This window comes from Balaenoptera ricei, chromosome 8 (genome assembly GCF_028023285.1).
Source record: "Balaenoptera ricei isolate mBalRic1 chromosome 8, mBalRic1.hap2, whole genome shotgun sequence".
NCBI lineage: Eukaryota > Metazoa > Chordata > Mammalia > Artiodactyla > Balaenopteridae > Balaenoptera > Balaenoptera ricei.
In genome coordinates this window covers 63336891-63360699 of record NC_082646.1, presented here as the reverse complement: position 1 = coordinate 63360699, position 23809 = coordinate 63336891, and the positions used below count along the sequence as shown (strand labels likewise).

At 41.1% G+C, this 23809-nt stretch overlaps 2 protein-coding genes across 4 annotated transcripts in view; one reads left to right on the top strand and one right to left on the bottom strand.

The window, feature by feature from the left end:
- STIM1 (stromal interaction molecule 1) overlaps positions 1-23809 on the bottom strand; it is a 199518-nt gene that overhangs the window by 140875 nt on the left and 34834 nt on the right. The gene's annotated exons all lie outside the window — the stretch shown is intronic.
- On the top strand, positions 3495-4816 carry LOC132369808 (ras-related protein Rap-1A-like). The gene has a single exon (XM_059929494.1). It carries the CDS (start codon positions 3566-3568, stop codon positions 4118-4120), a length of 555 nt encoding a protein of 184 aa, XP_059785477.1. The 5' UTR covers positions 3495-3565; the 3' UTR covers positions 4121-4816.

The following is a 23809-nucleotide window of genomic DNA, read 5'->3' as shown; positions in this document are numbered from 1 at the left end:
AAAAATAAAGACAGCTGTTGGCTGCCTTATGCAGCTGGCTGATGTATGAGGGCTGCTTTCACCCTCACTCAATTTACAATACAGAATCCAGTTCATGGCGCTATACATTCTAGCATACTGAGCCCTTGCAAAATGCTTAGGATACAAATATATTTCATCATTCACATCAACCAGTACATTGTAAAGTCATTTCTTCCTGTCCTCTAGGAGTCCCTATTTAAATTTGAAAGGCTCATGGCTTTAAAAAAAAAAAAAGGCAGTTTGGTGTCCAGGCTAAGCAAGGTCCTTGGCATCTTCAACCCCAGGCAACAGCTGGCTCTGCTACTTACCTCACTGTCCCAGATTTGAAGGAAAATACAATCTGTTCTACATAAAGCCAGAAAGGCAGGAAGAAAGGATTCAGTGACTATCATATCTCAAACAAATATTTATTGGACAAACTGTCTAGCAGTTTTCAAATTATGCTCTGCAGATCTCTCCTCCCACTCAGGTTCCTTGGCAATATCTACTACTTCAAGCAGAGCAGCTCTACTTTGTTGAGTTTTAAATATTGGAAGTACACTTAAAAAAAAAAAGAAATTAAAATGGCTCAATTATGTAGCAGACATCTATGAATTTTGCTGATTTAACAATCTCCCCACCTCCCAAGCCCTCTTTAAGTACATGTACCTTGATCTTCCCTGAGGGAACCATCCCTCCCCTGCTCTCGGTCCACATGATTCCAGGGTAGCTGACCATGATCCCTGGGTTCCACGAGTAGAATATAACTGTTGGCCAATGAAAGTCCAGCATTCTTCCAGTCACAGTGATACTTTAGGGTGGGCAAATGACCCAAGCCAAAATCATACCCACGACTGCCAGCACCATCAGGAAAGAGGTATTATCTTTCCAATAGTGGTTGCTTAGCTGGTAGATTACACACCCAAAGCTGACAACTACCTTTGCCACTACATGGGTGGAGGCTGCCTAACACCAAAACAAAGAAAAGCGGAGCCAAGAGGAGAGAGATTAGGTCCAAATGACATGATTCAAGTCCCTGGATCTTGCTGTGTCTAAAGGTAAATCTTCTTCTAGGCTTTTTAGTTACTTCAGTCATAAGTGCCTCTCATAAGTCAGTCTGACCTGTATTTCTGTCACTTGCAAAAGAGTCACAGCAAATGTAAAATTATTTGGAAAAAAAATTGAAAAACATCCATCTGGTCAATAAACCTCAAATCTTTACTGTAAATCACAGTTGGGGAAAGAATATTAAAAAAAAAAAAGAAAAAGAAAAAGAAAAAAGCTCCCAGGAGAATTAGTCTTCTCCTTGACTCCTCATTACATTCCCAAAAATTCATGGTATGGGCTTCCCTGGTGGCGCAGTGGTTAAGAATCCACCTGCCAGAGGGAGGAACACTCCCAAACTCATTCTACAAGAACACCATCACCCTGATACCAAAACCAGACAAAGATGTCACAAAGAAAGAAAACTACAGGCCAATATCACTGATGAACATAGACGCAAAAATCCTCAACAAAATACTAGCAAACAGAATCCAACAGCACATTAAAAGGATCATATACCATGATCAAGTGGGGTTTATCCCAGGAATGCAAGGATTCCTCAATATACGCAAATCAATCAATGGGATACACCACATTAACAAATTGAAGGATAAAAACCATACAATCATCTCAATAGATGCAGAAAAAGCTTTCGACAAAATTCAACACCCATTTATGATAAAAACCCTTCAGAAAGTATTCATAGAGGGAACTTACCTCAACATAATAAAGGCCATATATGACAAACCCACAGCCAACATCGTTCTCAATGGTGAAAAACTGAAACCATGTCCACTAAGATAGGAACAAGACAAGGTTGTCCACTCTCACCACTATTATTCAACATAGTTTTGGAAGTTTTAGCCACAGCAATCAGAGAAGAAAAAGAAATAAAAGGAATCCAAATCAGAAAAGAAGAAGTAAAGCTGTCACTGTTTGCAGATGGCATGATACTACTATATAGAGAGAATCCTAAAGATGCTACCAGAAAACTACTAGAACTAATCAATGAATGTGGTAAAGTTGCAGGATAAAAAATTACTGCACAGATATCTCTTGCATTCCTACAAACTAATGATGAAAAACCTGAAAGAGAAATTAAGGAAACACTCCCATTTACCATTGCAACAAAAAGAATAAAATACCTAGGAATAAACCTACCTAAGGAGACAAAAGACCTGTATGTATGCAGAAAACTAGAAGACACTGAGGAAAGAAATTAAAGATGATACAAACAGATGGAGAGATATACCATGTTCTTGGATTGGAAGAATCAACACTGTGAAAATGACTGTACTACCCAAAGCAATCTACAGATTCAATGCAATCCCTATCAAACTACCAATGGCATTTTTCACAGAAATAGAACAAAAAATTTCACAATTTGTATGGAAACACAAAAGACCCCGAATAGCTAAAGCAATCTTGAGAAAGAAAAACGGGGCTGGAGGAATCAGACTCCCTGACATCAGACTATACTACAAAGCTACAGTCATCAAGACAGTATGGTACTGGCACAAAAACAGAAATATAGATCAATGGAACAGGATAGAAAGCCCAGAGATAAACCTACCCACATATGGTCACCTTATTTTTGATAAAGGAGGCAAGAATATACAATGGAGAAAAGACAGCCTCTTCAATAAGTGGTGCTGGGAAAACTGGACAGCTACATGGAAAAGAATGAAATTAGAACACTCCCTAACACCATACACAAAAATAAACTCAAAATGGATTAAAGACCTAAATGTAAGGCCAGACACTATCAAACTCTTAGAGGAAAACATAGGCAGAACACTCTATGACATAAATCACAGCAAGATCCTTTTTGACCCACCTCCTAGAGAAATAGAAATAAAAACAAAAATAAACAAGTGGGACCTAATGAAACGTAAAAGCTTTTGCACAGCAAAGGAAACCAAAAACAAGACGAAAAGACAACCCTCAGAATGGGAGAAAATATTAGCAAACAAAGCAACTGACAAAGGATTCATCTCCAAAATTTACAAGCAGCTCATGCAGCTCAATATCAAAAAAACAAACAACCCAATCCAAAAATGGGCAGAAGACCTAAATAGACATTTCTCCAAAGAAGATATACAGACTGCCAACAAACACATGAAAGGATGCTCAACATCACTAATCGTTAGAGAAATGCAAATCAAAACTACAATGAGGTATCACCTCACACCACTCAGAATGACCATCATCAAAAAATCTACAAACAATAAATGCTGGAGAGGGTGTGGAGAAAAGGGAACCTTCCTACACTGTTGGTGGGAATGTAAATTGATACAGCCACTATGGAGAACAATATGGAGGTTCCTTAAAAAACTAAAAATAGAAGTACCATACGACCCAGCAATCCCACTACTGGGCATATACCCTGAGAAAACCATAATTCAAGAAGAGTCACGAAGAGCCGGAGCAGGAGCCACAGCCAAGAGGAGGGAGGAGGACGAGGAGGAGGTGGAGGAGGCGCCGGACCGTGGGGATTGTCAGTATTTAAAAAGACCACATCATGCGTGAGTACAAGCTAGTGGTCCTTGGTTCAGGAGGCGTGGGGAAGTCTGCTCTGACAGCTCAATTTGTTCAGGGAATTTTTGTTGAAAAATATGACCCAACGATAGAAGATTCCTACAGAAAGCAAGTTGAAGTAGACTGCCAACAGTGTATGCTCGAAATCCTGGATACAGCAGGAACAGAGCAATTTACAGCGATGAGGGATTTGTATATGAAGAATGGCCAAGGGTTTGCACTAGTATATTATATTACGGCTCAGTCCACGTTTAATGACTTACAAGACCTGAGAGAACAGATTTTACGGGTTAAGGACACAGAAGATGTTCCAATGATTTTGGCTGGTAATAAATGTGACCTGGAAGATGAGCGAGTAGTTGGCAAAGAACAGGGTCAGAATTTAGCAAGACAGTGGTGTAACTGTGCCTTTTTAGAATCTTCTGCAAAGTCGAAGATCAACGTTAATGAGATATTTTATGACCTGGTCAGACAGATAAATAGAAAAACACCAGTGGAAAAGAAGAAGCCTAAAAAGAAATCATGTCTGCTGCTTTAGACCCACAATAAGCAGCAGCTCTGAACCAGATTACAGGAATGAAGAACTGTTGCCTAATTGGAAAGTGCCAGCATTCCAGACTTCAAAAAATAAATCTGAAGAGGCTTCTCCTGTTTTATATATTATGTGAAGAATTTAGATCTTATATTGGTTTGCACAAGTTCCCTGGAGAAAAGAATTGCTCTGTGTATATATCTTGGAAAATAAGACAATAGTATTTCTCCTTTGCAATAGCAGTTATAACAGATGTGAAAATAAATATACTTGACTCTAATATGATTATACAAAAGAGCATGGATGCATTTCAAATGTTAGATATTGCTACTATAATCAAATGATTTCATATTGACCTTTTTATCATGTTTCCTCCCTGTCAAGCACTAAAAAGTTGAACCATTATACTTTATATCTGTAATGATATAGATTATGAAAATTTCCCCTCAGACTCATTGCAGCAGATAACTTTTTTGAGTCATTGACTTCATTTTCTATTTAAAAAATTATGAAATATCATTCTGTCATTATATTCTAATTAAAATTGTTTGTGCATAATGCTTTGGAAAAATGGGTCTTTTATAGAGAAAAAAACTGGGATAACTGATTTCTATGGCTTTCAAAGCTAAAATATATAATATACTAAACCAACTCTAATATTGCTTCTTGTGTTTTACTGTCAGATTAAATTACAGCTTTTATGGATGATTAAATTTTAGTACATTTTCAAAAAAAAAAAAAGAAGAGTCATGTACCACAATGTTCATTGCAGCTCTATTTACAATAGCCAGGATATGGAAGCAACCTAAGTGTCCAACGACAGATGAATGGTTAAAGAAGATGTAGCACATTTATACAGTGGAATATTACTCAGCCATAAAAAGAAACGAAATTGAGTTATTTGTAGTGAGGTGGATGGACCTAGAGTCTGTCATACAGAGTGAAGTAAGTCAGAAAGAGAAAAACAAATACCGTATGCTAACACATATATATGGAATCTAAAAAAAAAAAAAAACATGGTTCTGAAGAACCTAGGGGCAGGACAGGAATAAAGACGCAGACGTAGAGAATGGACTTGAGGACAGTGGGAGTGGGAAGGGTAAGCTGGGACAAAGTGAGAGAGTGGCATGGACTTATATATACTACCAAATGTAAAACAGATAGCTAGTGGGAAGCAGCCGCATAGCACAGGGAGATCAACTCAGTGCTTTGTCACCACCTAGAGGGGTGGATTAGGGAGGGTGGGAGGGAGACACAAGAGGGAGGCGATATGGGGATATATGTATATGTATAGCTGACTCACTTTGTTATACAGCAGAAACTAACACACCATTGTAAAGCAATTATACTCCAATAAAGATGTTTAAAAAATAAATAAATAAATAATTTTTAAAATTAAAAACAATTGATTAATTAATTTTTTTTAAAAAGAATCTGCCTGCCAATGCAGGGGACACGGGTTCGAGCCCTGGTCCGGGAAGATCCCACATGCCGTGGAGCGACTAAGCCCATGCGCCACAACTACTGAGCTTGCGCTCTAGAGCCCGCAAGCCATAACTACTGAGCCCGTGCTCTGCAACAAGAGAAGCCGCCACAATGAGAAGCCCACATGCCACAACGAAGAGTAGCCCCCGCTTACCACAACTAGAGAAAGCCCGCGCACAGCAACGAAGACCCAACGCAGCCAAAAATAAATTAAATAAAATAAATAATTTTTTTTAAAAAAGAAAGAAAATGCATGGTATTTTACAGTTTCCATTGATAATCTCTCCTGATCTCGAAAAACAAAACAACCCTGTGAGGTCAGCATTCACACTGTATATTTGAAGACATTGAGGCTCAGAGAGAAGTGACTAACCTAAAGTCATCCAATTTGAAATCAAGGTTTCTGTCTCCAAATTATACCTTTTTACTACTCATTACTGCTTTGCACAGTTCTCAGCAAGCCATGCACAAGTCTGGGAACCTGCCTGGGCTCAGTACAGACTTGCTACCTGACAGCATTGTTCCCCTGACCCCTGGCAGCTTTGCCTTGTTTCAAACAGGCCTCGCCCTGCTCCCTTTCCACATAGCTGGAGATAAAGACAAGCTCATAGCACAGCATCCCACTGCCTGCACATAAGGGTGTGTCACTCAACTGACTGGCAACACTGAAAGTCAGTAGCCTTACTCTCAAAGTAGCCCTAGAACTATCAAATGCACATCAATAGATAGGATCTGAGGAGGAAGAAATGACTTCTAAGATGCACCTATGATGAGAAGCTGCAAGTCAGCTAACAGAAACTAATACAACTTCTGTAACTATTGGAATCTGAAGATCCAAAAATCATTACTGACTGGAAAAACTCCAACAGCATACATTCAAGGGTTTAAAAATACATTAGGCTCACGCTATATACAAAAATTAACTGAAAATGGATCAACAACCCAAGAGCTAAAACCATAAAACTCTTAGAAGAAAACAAAGGGATAATCTTAACTACCTTAGATTTGGCAGTGGATTCTTAGATATGACACAAAAGGCATGAGTAACAAAAGAAAAAATAGATAAATGTGACTCCATAAAAATTAAAAACTACTGTGCATCAAAGAACATTATCAAGAAAGTGAAAAATCACCCTACAGAATGGGAAGGAATATTTGCAAACCATATATCTGATAAGGATCTGGTATCCAAAATATATAAAGAATTCTAACAATTCAACAACAAAAAGACAAACAACCTAATTTTAAACAAAAAAAGGACCTGAACAGACATTGCTCCAAAGAAGAAATATACATGGCCAACAAGTACATGGAAAGATACTCAACATCATTAGCATTAGGGAAATGCAAATCAAAACCACAATAAGATGTCACTTCACACCCACGAGGATAGCTGTAATTAAAACAAACAAACCAAAAAATAACAAGTGTTGGCAAAGATGTAGAGAAATGGAACCCTTACATATTGCTGATGGGAATGTAAAATGGTGCAGCTGCTGTGGAAAACAGTTTGGCAGTCCCTCAAAAAGTTAAACACAGAATTACCATATAACCTCACAATTCCACTCCTAGGTATACAGCCAAAAGAATTGAAAACTGGTACTCAAACAAGTACATGTACACGCATGTCCATAGCAGCACTATTCACAATAGCCACAAAGTAGAAACAGCCAAAGCGTCTATAACCAGAAAACGGATAAACAAATAGTGGTATTTTCCAGCCATAAAAAGGAACGAAGTTTTCTGGTACATACTACAACATGGATGAACCTTATAAACATTATGCTTAGTGAAATAAGCCAGACTCAAAAGGACAAATATTGTATGACTCCACTTACATGAAATATCTAGAATAGACAAATTCATGGAGACAGAACAGATTAGAGTTTAACAGGATCTAGGAGGAAGGGGAAATGGGGAGTTATTGCTTAATGGGTAGAGAGTTTCTGTCAGGGATGATGAAAAAGTTTTGGAAATAGATAGTGGTAATGGTTGCACAATGGTGTGAATGTAACTATTGCCACAGAATTATACACTTAAAAATGGTTAAAATGGCTAATTTTATGCTATACATTTTACCACAACAACAATTTTAAAAAAAAACAGAATGATGTACTGACACATGCTACAAAATATTATGCTAAGTTAAAGAAGCCAGACACAAAAGGTCACATATTGTATGACTCCATTTATATAAAATATCCAGAACAGGTAAATCCACAGAGACAGAATGCAGATTGATGGCTGCCAGTGGGAGGGAGAAATGAGGAGAAACTGCTTAATAGGTAAATCGAAACTGTGGAGTAATGAAAATGTTTTGGAACTAGAGAGAGGTGATGGTTGTATAACATTGTAAATGTTTCAAATGCCACTGAATTGTTCAATTTAAAATGGTTGATTTTATGTTATGTGACTTTCACATTAATAAATGCTTTAAAAGTACGTGAGAGAACTCAAGCAATCATCTGGGAAGCAGGAATTAAGGCTAAGTGGCAAGGCAAGGCAAAAATTGTCAGGAACCCAGTAAATAGTCTGACGTAAGAGATGTCTGGGAACAGCAGTAAGAAGCCACTTGATGCTGCAGCACCTGGAAGCCTCCCTACATTGGTGAGGGTACAGGCAAACCTGCTAAAACTAAGAGACCCCTGAGCAGAGTAGATTAAACCAAAGAGAAGTTTCTTTCTCTCTCGTATAATAGTTTGGTAGGGAGCAGTCTGGGGCTGAGTGGAAATTTGCCATCCTCACTCAACATGACGCTTCCATCTCTGGGACCAAAAAGAGTGCTGTACTCTCACAATCTCCCAGCTAGCAGGAAGGAGAAAGGGGGCAAGAGAAGTACTTACCCACTCTGTTCAAGCACCTGGCCCCAGAAGTGGTAGATGCACCACTTCCACTTTAGATCCCACTGGTTAGAACTTAGACATGTGGCCACACGTGGTTGCAAAAGAGGGTGGGGGACTATGTGCCTTGTTAAAACTCAGGCATTCTATCATTAAAAAAAGAATGAGAGGGAATTCCCTGGCGGTCCAGTGGTTAGGACTCCGAACTTCCACTGCAGGGGGCACGGGTTCAATCCCTGGTCGAGGAACTAATATCCTGCATGTCGAGCGGAGCAGCCAAAAAAAAAAACGAATGAGAGAGTCAATATTGGCAAAGACAATTAACAGTCTCTGCCATACTCACTTCAAATACTCTTTATTTTTTTATTATTTGTCTGATTAAACAAAGAACTTATTCCAAAGCCCAGCTACCCGGAGGTCTGCAGTTATTATTCAGTGGAACCTCCTGGCTAGGGTGGAAAGACAAGAAAAGGAGTGCAAGGCAGTTATGGACTGATGTCCCCTGTTAGCCTCACTGCAATGACCAATGCCAACATAGCCTATTATTTGCCTTTTGTCACTGGAAACTTACAGTGTAGAAATAAACGCTTCTTAAAAAAAAAAAAAAAAAAGAAAGAAACAGTAAGAGCTGTCTATGTGCAATACTGGGGCAGGGGTACAGAAAAAAACCTGTAGGGCACCTGTCTTTGAAAAACTCCCAATCTGTGTGGCAACCACACACAAAGCGATCACGATGCAGTGAGTTAATTAACAGAGAGACATATAGAATTGAATGGAAGAATAACATTGGAATGGACTGTCTGCCTATGGGCAGGGAGAACCAAGAAAGCTTCAAAAAAGTGGTAACACTGGAGTTGAGTATAGAAGGATGAGTTTACCAGATAGAAAAGGTAGGAAGATATTCAAGCAAGATGTAAAGCATGAATAAAAACATGCAAGATGTTTACTGAAAAGACAATATGCAGGAGCCAGATCATGGAATGCCATGAAACCAGATTCAATCAAAAGCTTGGATTTTACAATGTAGGGAATGGCAAAGCAACAGAGACTTCTTAGCAGGGAAGGGCCATGGTTAGATTGACCTGTTAGAAAGATGACTATGGCAGCCTATAGGAAGGATGGACAAAAAGAGAACATGCATTGGGCTCACATCCCTGCTGCTACGCCTAGTCTCGTCCTTGACTCCCCAGTACCGCCACCGATAAGCCAAGTCCTTGCAGAAGAAAAGCAGTAACAGAACCCCAGGCCAAGTCCTACAAAGACCGAGGCAGGATGAGGTTCTTAGTTTTGTTTGCTTTGAAGCTTTTCTATTGAGGTGAAATTCACATAACACAGTATTAATCATTTTTAAATGAACAGTTCAGTGGCATTTAGTATATTCCCAATGTTGTGCAACCACCAAAGTTCTTAGTTTTTGACAAGGTCCAGGAAACCTCTGTGATTTCACTGAGGTCAGGCTCCACCCACTCCTCAGGTGTCTCTGCTCAGACAGATATGCCAGATGACTGTGGCTTTCAGCAAACATCTGTCTACAGTCCTGCGGCTGCCATCCTCTCTCCTAGCCTTTCCTGACCTCATCTCCCCTGGGAACACAGGGCATAGTGACCAGAAGCAAATTTGACCATGTCTATCTCTTATTTAAAATTTTTCAGTGGCTCTGCTTTGCCCAAAGAATGAAGTTTCAAATTCTTAACATGACATACAAGACTCTCTGCAACCTGGCATCTGCTTGTTCCCTACCCTCATCTCCTAAACATGTTGCCCTAAAATTCTTTCCTCTCATTATGTTTCCCTTGCTACTTGAGACTGCTCCAACATCTATTTTCTTTCTCTCACCCTGGGAATGGTGTTGTCACCCCCATACACATTTCCCCCAGGCTTATCTTACCCTGGGGAAAGTTCTCATCCTATTTTCATTATTCCCTGGGAACAGCTCTGATCCCAGTCTCATTTTACCCTGGAGATCACTCTGATCCACGCTTCACTATTCACTGTTCTCTGGATACGTCACTGACCACATCATACCATAGAATGACTTTTTTCCACCTCCTCCTCTTCTACTTCTGTCATGTTACTGAGAAGAGCTTTACCCTGAATAATCAGCTTCTGCTCCCTCCTCTCTGGGCCTCCTATAAGCCCAGGGCTTCACCAGGTCTCCCAACCCAAAGTTGGTATGTGGGTTTTAGAGTACATAGTCAAAATCGTAGAGACAGAAAGCAGAATGGTGGCTGCCGGGGGCTGGGGAGAAGCGGGAATGGGGAGTTACTGTTTAAATGCGTACAGAGTTTCTGTTTTACAAGATGAAAAGAGTTATGGAGATGGATGATGGCGGTGACTGCACATTATGAATGTATTTAATACCTCTAAACTATACACTTTAAAAATGATTAAGATGGTAAATTTCATGTTATGTGTTATATTACCACAATTTTTTTTAATTTGGGAAAAAATTTATGGGTACCTGAGACCTAGGAGAGAGATATAACTATATCCCAGCCAGCTGAGGGACTGGCTCCTGGTCGCATTCTCCCTGACCTTCGTTTCTGAAAGATATACCTTTTTTCTCTAAAAAATTTATTTATTTTATTTTATTATTTATTTTTGGCTGCGTTGGGTCTTCGTTGCTGTGCGCGGGCATTCTCTAGTTGGGCCGAGCGGGGGCTACTCTTCGTTTCAGTGAGCGGGCTTCTCATTGCAGTGGCTTCTCTTGTTGCGGAGCACGGGCTCTAGGTGCACGGGCTTCAGTAGTTGTGGCACATGGACTCAGTAGTTGTGGCTCTCGGGCTCTAGAGCATAGGCTCAGTAGTTGTGGCGCATGGGCTTAGTTGCTCCACGGCATGTTGGATCTTCCCGGACCAGGGCTCGAACCCGTGTCCCCTGCATTGGCAGGCGGATTCTTAACCACTGTACCACCAGGGAAGCCCAAGAATGATGTACCTTTATTTGGATGGCATTTGAACCCAGCCCCATTTTACCCTGGAGATATCTCTGACTCCAGCCTCATCTTACTCTGGGAATAGCTCTGATCTAGGCCTTCCCAATCACCGCACCATAAAGAAAGTCATGCTACAGAATACTCTGAAGATGGTTTGCACTCTGACCTTGGGTGACATTAAACCTCAGGAAAGGAAAGAGATGTGAAGCAATTGGCCCAAAGTAACCTTAATGTTATTCCAAAGTAGGGAAAGAAGGTTTTTCCTGGGGAGTGGGGGAGAAAATTTTTTCAAATTATCACAAAACTCTTCTGACTTTCTGTATATACAAGCCAAAGTTGTGTCAAATGGTGCACAGGAAGATCTCACGCAAAGGCCTTTTTCCAGGTATTTTAGGCTTCTAACTGCAGCAGCGTCACAAATATCAGTGTGTTTCCATGCGAGTGAATGAACAATGCCCAATTTGGGCATTCGGACTTTGCCTTTCTTCTGGTTTCTAGGCCTGTGGTTTAAACATTCCATTCAGAAACAAAGAAATAATATTTAGACTCCATCCTTCTAAAATATTTTATTTGACTTTGGTAATGTTTTAAGTAGAACAGACCTAGGCTTTACAAATTTCTAGTCAAGCAATCCTAGGCACATAACTTTCCTCATTTGTAAAATGGGAATATCTTGCAGGGTTGTTGTGAAGAAAACTAAACAGATATATATATATAAGGCATCTACCAGTGTACCTGGCCCAAAATATTTCACTCAACAAATATCTACTAAGCATATGTTATGTGCCAGTCAGTGTTCTAGGCACTGAGGATTCAGCAATGAACAAAAATCACTGCTCTTATGGAACTAACAGGGAGTAGGGGGCAAAGTAAAGGGCCTGACAAATAAATATGTCAGAGGATGATAAATGCTATGGAGAAAAATTAAGTAGAGAACATGCTACAGGGGAGGGTTTGTTATTTTTAAATAGAATGATTGAAGAAGGCCTCACTGAGAATATGACATTTGAACAAAGGATCTGAAGGAAATGAGATAATAAGTCATGCAGAGGAGAAAGAGGGAAGAACAAATGCAAAGGAGGCAAGAGCATATTTACCTTGTTCAAAGGAGAGTGAGGAAGCCAATGGGGCAGGGTGAGCAGGTGGAGAGGAGATAAGGATAAGCCAGGTAGCTGGGAGCCAAGTCACTCTAAGGACTTTGCCTTGTTCTCTGAGGGATATGGGAAGCCACTAAAGGATTGTGATCTATATGACTGGATTAACGTTTTGAAAGGATTGCTCTGGCAGCTCTGTTTAGAACAATGGTAGGCAGGCAAGGGCAGAAGCAGGGAAACCAATCAAGAGGCTATTATTTCTCCAGGCAAGAAACAATGGTAGCTGGATCAGGGTGGTAGGAACAGAGGCAATGAAAAGTGTCTAAACTGTTGATGTGTTTTAAAGGTAGAACCAATAGGATCTGCTGACAGAGTGAATGGTAAGTGTGAACTTGTTTAAATTAAAATGCCAGTTAGACATCCAAAATGTCAATTAAGGGGTTGGATATACAAGGCTAAAGTTCAGAGGAGCGTCTGAGCTAGACACACAGGTTGGAGAGTTGTCAATTAACAGATGATAATTAAAACCATTAAAGTGGCTTTTAAATGCCATTTATTTATTACTCAATAAATGAATTACCCAGTGAACAGTAACTGCTATTATAACCCCTTTGTTTTTGTTTTTTGGGTTTTTTTAAATTTATTTTTGGCTGCGTTGGGTCTTTGTTGCTGCGCACAAGCTTTCTCTAGTTGCAGTGAACGAGGGCTACTCTTTGTTGCGGTGCACGGCCTTCTCATTGCGGTGGCTTCTCTTGTTGCGGAGCATGGGCTCTAGGCGCACGGGCTTCAGTAGTTGTGGCACACTGGTTCAGTAGTTGTGGCTCACGGGCTCTAGAGTGCAGGCTCAGTAGTTGTGGCTCACGGACTTAGTTGCTCCGCGGCATGTGGGATCTTCCCAGACCAGGGCTCGAACCCATGTCCCCTGCATTGGCAGGCGGTTTCTTAACCACTGCGCCACCAGGAAAGCCCCCCTTTGTTTTCTTAAGGTGCTAGAAATACTTGCCAACTCTTACCATGAATACTTAAACTTCAGTGCCCAACCTCCAACTCCATCCCCAATCCCTCAACTCCCTTCCTTCCTTTCAAATTTTCAATTAAAACACTAGATAAGTGGAGGCATTGTGGTGTTAAGTGGTAAAGGCACCAATTTTAGAGTTAGACAGAATTGGGTTTGAATCCTCCATCTTAGCCACTTATTAGTTCTATGACCTTTGAACCTCAATTTTCTTATCTGTAAGATGGGGCTAATAGTACCTATGTTATAGGATTGTTGTAACAATAAGGTATCTATTCATTCATTTGTTCAATAAATATTTACTGAGTATTCATCACATGCCCAGGACTGTGTTTAGCACTAGAGTTACAGGAGTAAACAGGCACAGATACCGTCCTCACGGAGCTTATTGCCCAAGGGACCATAATACTTCTAAAGGACCAGACAAAAGTTTCAACTTAAAAAAATCATCTAAATAAAATAAATATGTAAAGAGCCTCACACAGTGCCTGGGCAAAAAGTAGGTGCTAAATAAATGACAGTACTTATTATTTTATAACTAAAGCATATAAATCTTCATAGAACAATACACTTAAAATTGGAATGACTTTTAGAAATCAAAAGGTCCAATTCCCTCATTTAACAGATAAGCAAATTAACTTACTCCATAATAAACTTACTCAGGACACCTCTTCAGTCAGGCCATGTGCCAGGTAGGTGGGATACAGGGATGAGTAAAACAGTCCCTACCTTATGTCAAGTAAATACACAAGGGGGAAGTGACTTGCCCAAGGTAACCTGAGCAATCACTTAGGCTGGAAATCATGTCTTCTAATTTTCAGTGTTTTGCTCCTTCCACGGATCCAAAATTATTCATTTCAAATAGAAATACTTATCAGGAAGAAGCCTACCATATGGCCTGTGCCAAAAAGAGTGTCATCCTACAGCTCAGCAATTCCTTGCAGGTAGCTTGTCAGAAGGGGTAAGCTCTTTGGGCTTAGAGGTGGATCCTTTTTTCTCTATAGGCCATCAATAACAGGCAGCAGCTAGGACCTCAGAGGCCCTGGTCAGAAGCTACAGAAAGATGGAGAAAAACAAAGTGAAAGCCTGCAGTCACCAAAGCCACTGGCTAAGCAGAGAGAAGGCTGGGCAAGGCCAGACCAAGACCTTTCTCCTTCATCCCAAAGATTAAGTCATGTTCCCTCCAGGCTAGGACCATCTTCAGAGCTCTACCTTTGTCCCTCTGGCCCATCCATCCCTACTCTCCCTTCCAGACCTCTTTAGAGTCTCAAAATTGAGCTCCGAATGGAAAAGACAGCACGGTGGAGTAGAAAGAGCACATCTTGCAGTTTCACGGACCTGGGCTGAAACTTTGGCTCCACCACTAACTAGCTGTATGCTTCTTAACTTGTCTGTTTCCACATCCGGAAAATGGTGACAATACTTATTTCTGGGAGTTGTGGTGAGTGTTAGAATTGCATCTAACGTTTAGATGTATCTAGAAAAGTTCCTGGCATACAGAGGTTACTCAATACATGGTGCTGTCATTAATTATTATGAATGTCAAGGTCTCTCTTGTCTACCCCACACTCTTTCTAGTGACTGCAGGCTTCAGCACAGCACCACGGTTTAGGGCCCCCACATTAATATGGAGTATTCAGAAAGCCATGGCACCTTTACTTGGCCACCTTTCTCTATCTCTTGTCCCTCAACCTATACCAGCTCAGGTCTCCATTCCATTCCCCAACGTTGAAAAAACAAAATCTTTGAACCTGCATCCCCTGGTTCCTCTTCAAAATATTACCCTCTTTCCTTCCTTCCCGTAACACCATATTTCTCAAAAGAGAAGTCTGTACTTGCTGCCTCTAGGCCCTCACCTCACACTCACTCCCTAAGCCACAGCAGTCTAGCTTCTGTCTCCACCCCTCCACTGAAACTGCCTTCACCACGTCACCAATGACTCAGTGGCCCCACTTCAGGGCTCACCCTACTTGTTTTCAGCTCCAACAAACATTTGCCTCCTTTTACAAACTCTTCTCATTCCTGACTTCCCAGACAGTACTTTCTCCTGCCTCTCCGATTGCTCCTCCTCAGATGCCTTCCCTAACTTTTCTGGCTACACATATCAGAGTTCCTCTGAGCTCTATCCTCAGCCTCCTTCCGTTCCCCATTTTTTGGATTTTACTCAGGCAATTTCATCTATTCCTATGGTTTCCACTCTCACTTAGAAGTCATCATTCCTAATCTATGATCCATCCTACCTCTCTCAGGACTCCAAAACTCATATCTTCTCCCCCAAGTACCAGATATTTTCTCCTGAATGTCACCCATAGGCATCTCAAAACCAATATTAACTTCCCCAAACCAGCCCTTCCAGCCTGTATTCCATGTGTTAATAGCATCATAGTAATAGCCAGACACCTAACATTTCTTCCCTCTTCCTTTAGTCACACAATTTAAATCAACAACCATGATCACTGCCCTGGATCCAGCCTCATCATTTGCTACTGCAACAGTCTTCTGGCTGGCTTCCCTGCCTCTAGTTTACTCAATCCATTCCAATCCTCCTAAGCACAGGCATCAAAGAGATCTTCTAAAACACCACTCTGATAGGATTTAAGGTCTTCACCATTCAGAATCCCTCCCAAGCAGCCCAACAGTCCAGCACGATGAACAGCTCACCATCCCCTGAATATGCCATGCACTCCACACTCACAATGCCTGGAATGCATCCCAGGGCCCTCTCTGCCTGGCATACTTCTGGGCATCCTTAAAGATCCAGCTTGAACATCTCTGAAGCCTTCCCTGACTCTCTCTTGCTAAGCATTTAGACCCTCCTTCCTTTCTCTCTCAGTCTATTTTTCTATGTTCCTCTACTGTAGCACTTGTGACATTATATTGAGTGTACTTGCTTATGTGCTTATCTTCTCAGTAATTTATGGATTGCTCAAAGACAAGGATCATATCACATCTCTATACCCCAGCCCACTTGCCCAGTCTCTCAAAGTGAGCAACCAGGTTCACTATCAGTTATGACAAGGGATACTCCCCCATATCAGGAGAGCAAACTCTAATGGCAACAGGAAGTCTTAATAGGTTCAGCTTCCCCTCTTGCAAATGCTTCCAGATGCTGCTTGGACTCTGACCCCACAGGAGGTATTCCTGACCTGATTCCTGGGGCCCCTCTGCCTAGAACAGGCAGGGGATAGGAGAGTTTCCTATAGATTAAAATTCTTTGGAAAATGATTTCTAAAATGGGCCAAGAATACAGGTACGACTGGCAACTACCAGGGCCACCTCAGGAAGTCATTTGTGAAATAACTTCAAGATCTTTCTACACCTTCAAAAGCAACTGAGATGATTACTATGACAATCTGTGGCGAGTCTTCTTGCCTTCAATTCCACCACCCCGCCTTGGGAAATTGCCCTGTACCATGCTACTTGCGATAAGTTGCTTCACTGGCCAGAAATCTATGGTGGCTTCTCACTGTATGATGTATGATGGCCTAAAACTACATAACATGGTGATTTAGAGCAAGGATTCTGGAAAAATATCACCCAGGCATGAATCCTGACTTCAACATTTATTAACCATACGAGTTTGAGCAAGTCTCTGTGCTTCAATTCTCTCACCTTTAGAATAGGAAAATAATAGTACCTACCCTCTTAGACCTGGTATAAAGATTAAATATACTAATAATAAGAAGTAAATAATGAAAAAAGAATTAAATAAGCTTAGCATTAAAAATGCTAACAACAGTGCCTAGCACATGGAAAGAACTTCGTATATTATACAAAACACATTCAGGTTTCAAGTCCTCTATCTTCATAGCCTGAGACATGAACTGTTACCTTGACCCATTTCACATTCTTCAACTCACCAGTTCCCAATCCTTTTAACTTCTGACTTCATCACTTATGATTCTTTCCCCCTGCCCATAATACCAATCCCCATCTGCCCAGCCCCTCCCTCTGTCCTTAGCTGCAAATTCTCTCTGGCAGTGCAACCTTCAACTGCCCTGGAAATAAGCCCCCTCAGCAGAGTGCCCATAGGAGATGCCATGGCTAAGAGCAGTACAGGATACCACCTTCTTCTGAGCATTTGATATTCACTCCTACCTGCACTACAGTCATCTGCATAATCCAAATGCTTCCCTGAACTTCTGAAGTATAAAAACCTTACAGTTTTAGAGACTAAGTCACACCATCTCCAGGAAGCCTGCCAGACTACAGCGACTCATACAAATGTCTGCCTTCCCTCAACTACTAAAATCTTAATCTATAACACACACTTCCATACTCACATACTCTAATCATCTCTACTAGATTAAGTTCCTGAGGCAGTGTCTGGTTTTCCATCACTACATTCCCGTTACCCTAGAACAGTGACTGGATCATAGTAAATGTTTAATAAATATTTATTGAATGTAATCAATCTAACACAACTTCTGCATCTTTAAATAAGAAAACAAGGTTGAGAAAGTAGAAGTACCTAACTTAACGCAAAGTGAGACTGGAACCCAGAACTCCCTAAGACTGAAATATTGAATGCAATCCCCCCTACCCAACCCACTTCTTGGCCAGCTGCAAATAACAAGAGAGCAAATAGATAGTTCTCTGATTGAACTGAGTATTATTCCCTCAAAGCCAAACATTTACCTCCCCTTCCAGAAGTAGCAAACAAGGCCAACTATAGAGGCTCGATTAGCTAAATCTCCTACCATTGAGTCTGGGACATAACCGGGGACTGGTGGATTAACCAAGATCTCTACCTTTCTATAACAACCCCCCAGTCTGTGAAAAGAAGGGGAGTCCTGGAGGTACTTTGCCAACCAAAGGACAGTTTGCCATTCTACTTCTTCAAATCCAACTAACAGAAAATCAGGAGCCACTTTATGCTCATTTTACCTAATTGTGTCTCATGGAACACTGGTATTTTATGAAATATCAGTAGATGGGTTGTTGGTTTTTTGTTTTTTTGGGGGGGGGGCAGAATTCCATGATCAAAATATGTAGAATCATCTATACTTCAATTTTTTAAAAAATGTAGGGACTTCCCTGGCAGTCCAGTGGCTAAGACTCCATGCTTCCAAGGCAGGGAGAGTGGGTTCAATCCCTGGTCAGGGAACTAAGATCCCACATGCCGTGCAGCGCAGCCAAAAAAATTTTTTAAATAATAATAATAAATTTAAAAAAAATTTTTTTAATGTAGAAAACCCTGCATATTTTTCCTTGCCATATTAAAGACTCACAGCTTTTCCAAACTTGATCTCAAAGGTTTTTTACAGACTAATACCTATTGTCTTTTCATATGATAGTGATGTTCTAAAGAACACTTATTTTAAAAGAGTGCACTGTAAAATATATAAAGGTACTGTTACTCCACGGTTACACAAAATGGACAGGACGCTAAAGTAGGAGAGAATGCCTGGACCACTTGGACTATTAAAATTACATTACTTTCTCCAACACAATAAACTTGTGGGAAGGTTAACCTAAATTCAGATCTAAGTCTGTTTGACTTTAAAGCCTGTGTCGTTCCATCATTATAGTATATTCCTTGACAGCTGTTCATTCTAAAAAATCTTTATTGAGCTGCAGATGAAATACAGCAAGGGATACGAGGAAGCATAAGATTTAGTAATCTCTGCCTTCATGGAACTCATAATTTGCTGATGCTCACAGCTGTGATAGAGGGAATAGGGAAATAGGGATAGAGAGAGGGATGGGGGCAATGGGAGCTCAGGGGGGCCCCTAATCACTGTGGCAGGGGAAGTTGTTAGGAAAGGCTTCCCAGAGAAGTTGGTACCTCAGCTAGTCTAGTGATGAAGAACATCAGCTCTAAGGGAAAAGACCAGTTTCTACAGGAAGCCAGCTTCCAGACTATCCAGTGAAGAGATAGCAAAGAAAAGAGGGGTCTTTATCAGATATAGCATTTCTGGGGTCCAACCAGAGATGGCTTTAGGGAGCACAAACAGGTTGGGTTGCTGCCAGACACAAAGTTACTTGCCAGTTGCCCTCCTGGAAACAACCTGGCAGTTTTTACTTTGACAGAATCTTGGGCCTGAAAGGAATACTTTGAAATCACTTAAAGAAACCCCCACTTCACTGATGATAAGAGGTCCTAAGACAGCCTGGCTTCATTTGTCCCCACGAGCTGAATATGGGAGAACCACACATTAGACAATGATAATTATAATGGTTGACAATTAATGAGAGTTTATTATGTGTCAGGCAATCTGCTAAGTGCTCAAAATGGATTATCTCATCTTAATCTTCATAACAGCCCTATCAGGTGGATAAGATGATTATCTCCCTGTTAGAGATCAGGAAGTAGGCTCAGAGAGGTTAAGTAACTTGCCCAAAGTATTACTAGCAAGTGATGGCACCCAGGCAGGCCAACCCCAGGGCTCATGTCCTTCATCCTTAAACTAGCTAAGGTACCAACTTCTCCAGGAAGCCTCCCTTGACAACTTCCTCTCCTACCAAAAATTAGGGGGCCCCTGGCTCCCATCGCCCTCCCCATTCCTCTCTCTACCCCTTTGTCCCCATTCCCTCTATCACAGCAGTGAGCATCACCAAATTATGAATTCCATGAAGGCAGAGATTACTAAACCTTATGCTTCCTTATATCCCTCATACCTAGCATTGCATTTGCAGCTCAGTAACGATTTTTTAGAATAAACAACTGTCAAGGAATATAGTTTAATGATAGAAATACACAGACTTCAAGGTCAAACAGACTTAGATCCGTCCAGGCACAGCCCTTCTTAGCTATATGATCTTAGCTGTCACTTAATCACTCTGGGACTCAGAGTGGTAACACTTTTTACCATATAACTTTCTGAGAAAACTAAGCCAAGCACCTTATATAGCTCCTCTCACATAAAAGTCAGTCAATTTCATTTACCATCCTCCTCCTTTCCCCTTGTCCTACATATATTGGTAGAAAGAACACTAGTCTGGGAATCCAGAATCTAATTAGCTATAATCTTAGTTACTTCTCCTTTCTGGGCTTCAATTTCCTCATCCACAAAACACAGAACTGTTGGTTTGGAACAAATGAAATAAAATGTGATTCAATGGTTAAAAAGCACTGCACAGATGGAAGGAATTTTTGTCATACCACCTATCTGGCTTTTAATCAGCCTTGAACCACACTGCATACGAGTGTCTTGAAGCTCACAGAAGAGTGACCTCTCAGAGACCAAAAACTAAAAAAGGAGGGTGTATTTGCACTGTCACTAGAGGAAGGAGCCCGTCCCACTGAGGAGCTGAGGTAAGACACTGCCAGATGGCTTTGCCCCAGCAGTCCCTAACTAATTAAGGCTTCACTCCCCTGCCCTGTCTGCCTGTGACCTCTGCAAAGGCTACAGAACACCAAGTGCTCCACAGAAGCTCTTCTTTTGGCCAGAGTGACAAGGTATTGCTGGCTAAGGATTAGCCAAAGCTTTTGCTAAGAGGTTCTTGCCCTTGGCCTTCCTCAGAACAGAGCCAAAACAAGGAGCCCTCGGGCTGTCCTGAGGTTATCAGTTTAGGATTCCTAAGAGTCAGCCCTAAACACAGCTACCAGGACCCTGGGTCTGGAACATGTCAGATGTGACACAACTGAAGCCCGACCAGCCAGGCCCTCTGGACAGACTAGGGAGTCCCCTTAAGGGGTAAGGATAAGGGCCTGGTCTTCCCATTCTCAGCTAGTAGTATTTTGTCTTAGATGCTCCCAAGGCCATTTTTCAAGCTCGTCAGGCTGCATAGTCCCCAGGGACTTAACCACTTCCTTTGCTCGTTAAATCAGAACAGAACTCTCACTCTGCCCCTTAGGGCTCCCTCCCCCAAACCTAGATCTAGGGTTAAACTGTCAGTCCGTTCATCTCACCCTTCAAAAGTTAAAACGTATGGGCCCTTTTTGTTATAAGGGTTTAACTGTTGGGTTGGGAAAGACTATAGGCCAAAACAACACCCATGAGGAAGTAACAAAGTTTAAAAAGTCTTGCAAGTTAGCTACAGCCACTGTCCCCACTTCACAGTTCCTGGTTCCTGTCATAACGGGTGCTCTTAGAGAACAGCTACAATCCAATAGTTTTCAAAGTTTATTTTTAAACAATGTAACCCTCTTTTTCAAATGCAGTTCAAATTAAACCTAATTAGTAGTCTCAATATCTAATTAGGTCTCTAATGAAATAATGGATCTAGGCAGTAAACATCAGTGGCTCCTAAAATCATTAGACAAAAAGCTGATGGGAAATATTTTAATGAATAGATCAAGTTAACAACATCTGAACCCATTCCTCGATGTTAACATTACAAAAAGACAGAAAGTCAGATGTGGTTAAACATATTTTCAAAAAAATGAAAGAGAGAGGAAAGAAGGGAGGAAGGGAGGAAGGGAGGAAGGAAAGGAAATGATTCTGTATCTGATTCTGTATCTGATCAAGCCTTAAGATCCAACTACCAATTTATAGAAAATACAGAGGACGTAGGAACATGTTAAATGCCATCACAGGGAGATAATCAGCAAAACCCAGAAATTGGGAAACTCTTCAGGACAAATGACCCAGCTTCTTCAATATAAAATTTCAAGGAAAAGAAAAGAAAGAAGGGGGAAGCTATGGATTAGATGAGACTCAAGATTTAGATCAATGAATGTGTAGACCTTCTTCGGATACTGATATGAATAAAGCAACTTAAAAAAATTTTTTGAGTCATTATGAGAAATTAAACACTAACTGTTGATGATATTAAGGGATTATTGTTATATTTTTAAGCATGATAATGATATTTTGGTTATGTTTTCAAATACAGTTCTTTTAGAAATATATACCAGGGGTTTCCCTGGTGGCGCAGTGGTTGAGAACCCGCCTGCCAATGAAGGGGACACAGGTTCGATCCCTGGTCTGGGAAGATCCCACATGCCGCGGAGCAACTAAGCCCGCGCACCACAACTACTGAGCCCGCGTGCTGCAACTACTGAAGCCAGTGCGCCTAGAGCCCATGCTCCACTATGAGAGAAGCCACGGCAATGAGAAGCCCATGCACTGCAACGAAGAGTAGCCCCCTCTCGCCACAACTAGAGAAAGCCCACGCACAGCAACGAAGACCCAACACAACCAAAAATAAATAAATAAAATAAATAAATTTATTTTTTAAAAAAAGAAATATATACTAAAATGTTTGTGAATGAAATGATATGTCTGGAATTTGCTTCAAAATAATCCAAGGGGGTGGGAGGATAAAGATGAAACAAGATTGATAAAATTAGCCATGAGTATGTAATTGTATATGGGAAGTAATGGGCACATAGGGGTTCATTATACTGCCCTCTCTAGTTTTAAATATGTTTAAAATTTTCCATAATAGAAAAGGTTTTTTTGTGGCATGGACATATATACACTACCAAATGTAAAACAGATAGCTAGTGGGAAGCAGCCGCATAGCACAGAGAGATCAGCTTGGTGCTCTGTGTCCACCTAGAGGGGTGGGATAGGGAGGGGGGAGGGAGACGCAGGAGGGAGGAGATATGGGAACATATGTATATGTATAGCTGATTCACTTTGTTATACAGCAGAAACTAACACACCATTGTAAAGGAATTATACTCCAATAAAGATGTTAAAAATAATAATAATAAGCTGAGTGTACAGGAGTTACGGTTGTGACATATGAGAAAAGTCTAGAGCTCTTCCCATGACTCACCTCTCCCACGGCGATTCCTGAGGCACTCTGAGAAGCCCTAGGACATCTAGAAACAGTTTGAAAACCACTCCTGCATTACAAGGAACACAGATACCTGAGTAAGAGAACCTGGTTTCAAATCTTGGCTCTGCTGCCTTAATAGCAGTGTGACACCTTAAAGAAGGTACCCTCTGAGCTTCGTCTTACTCTTGTGCAAATAGGACTATCTCCCAGGATAGCAATGAGGGTCAAAGAAAATAAGGGATTGAAATCGTTATATTCTCTTTTTTAAAAAAAAATATTCACTTATCTATTATTTGGCTGCATCGGGTCTTAGCTGCAGCACACGGGATCTTTCGTTCCGGTGCATGGGCTTCTCTCTAGCTGTGGCGCGGACCCCAGAGTGCATGGGCTCATTAGTTGCAGCACGCAGGCTCTCCAGTTGCAGCCTGCAGGCTCAGTAATTGCGGCGCACAGGCTTAGTTGCTCTGTGGCATGTGGGATCTTAGTTCCCCGACCAGGGATCAAACCGGCATCCCCTGCATTGCAAGACCGATTCTCAACCACTGGACCACCAGGGAAGTCCCCCCTTTTTTTAAAAAAAGAGGCACCGCTGTAGGTTTTTTTTTTTTTTAATATTTCTTTATCTATTTATTTATTTGGCTGCATCAGGTC

Bases quoted from the DNA above. Each gene is read 5' to 3' on its own strand.
- LOC132369808 (XM_059929494.1), top strand. From the start codon at position 3,566: ATGCGTGAGTACAAGCTAGTGGTCCTTGGTTCAGGAGGCGTGGGGAAG.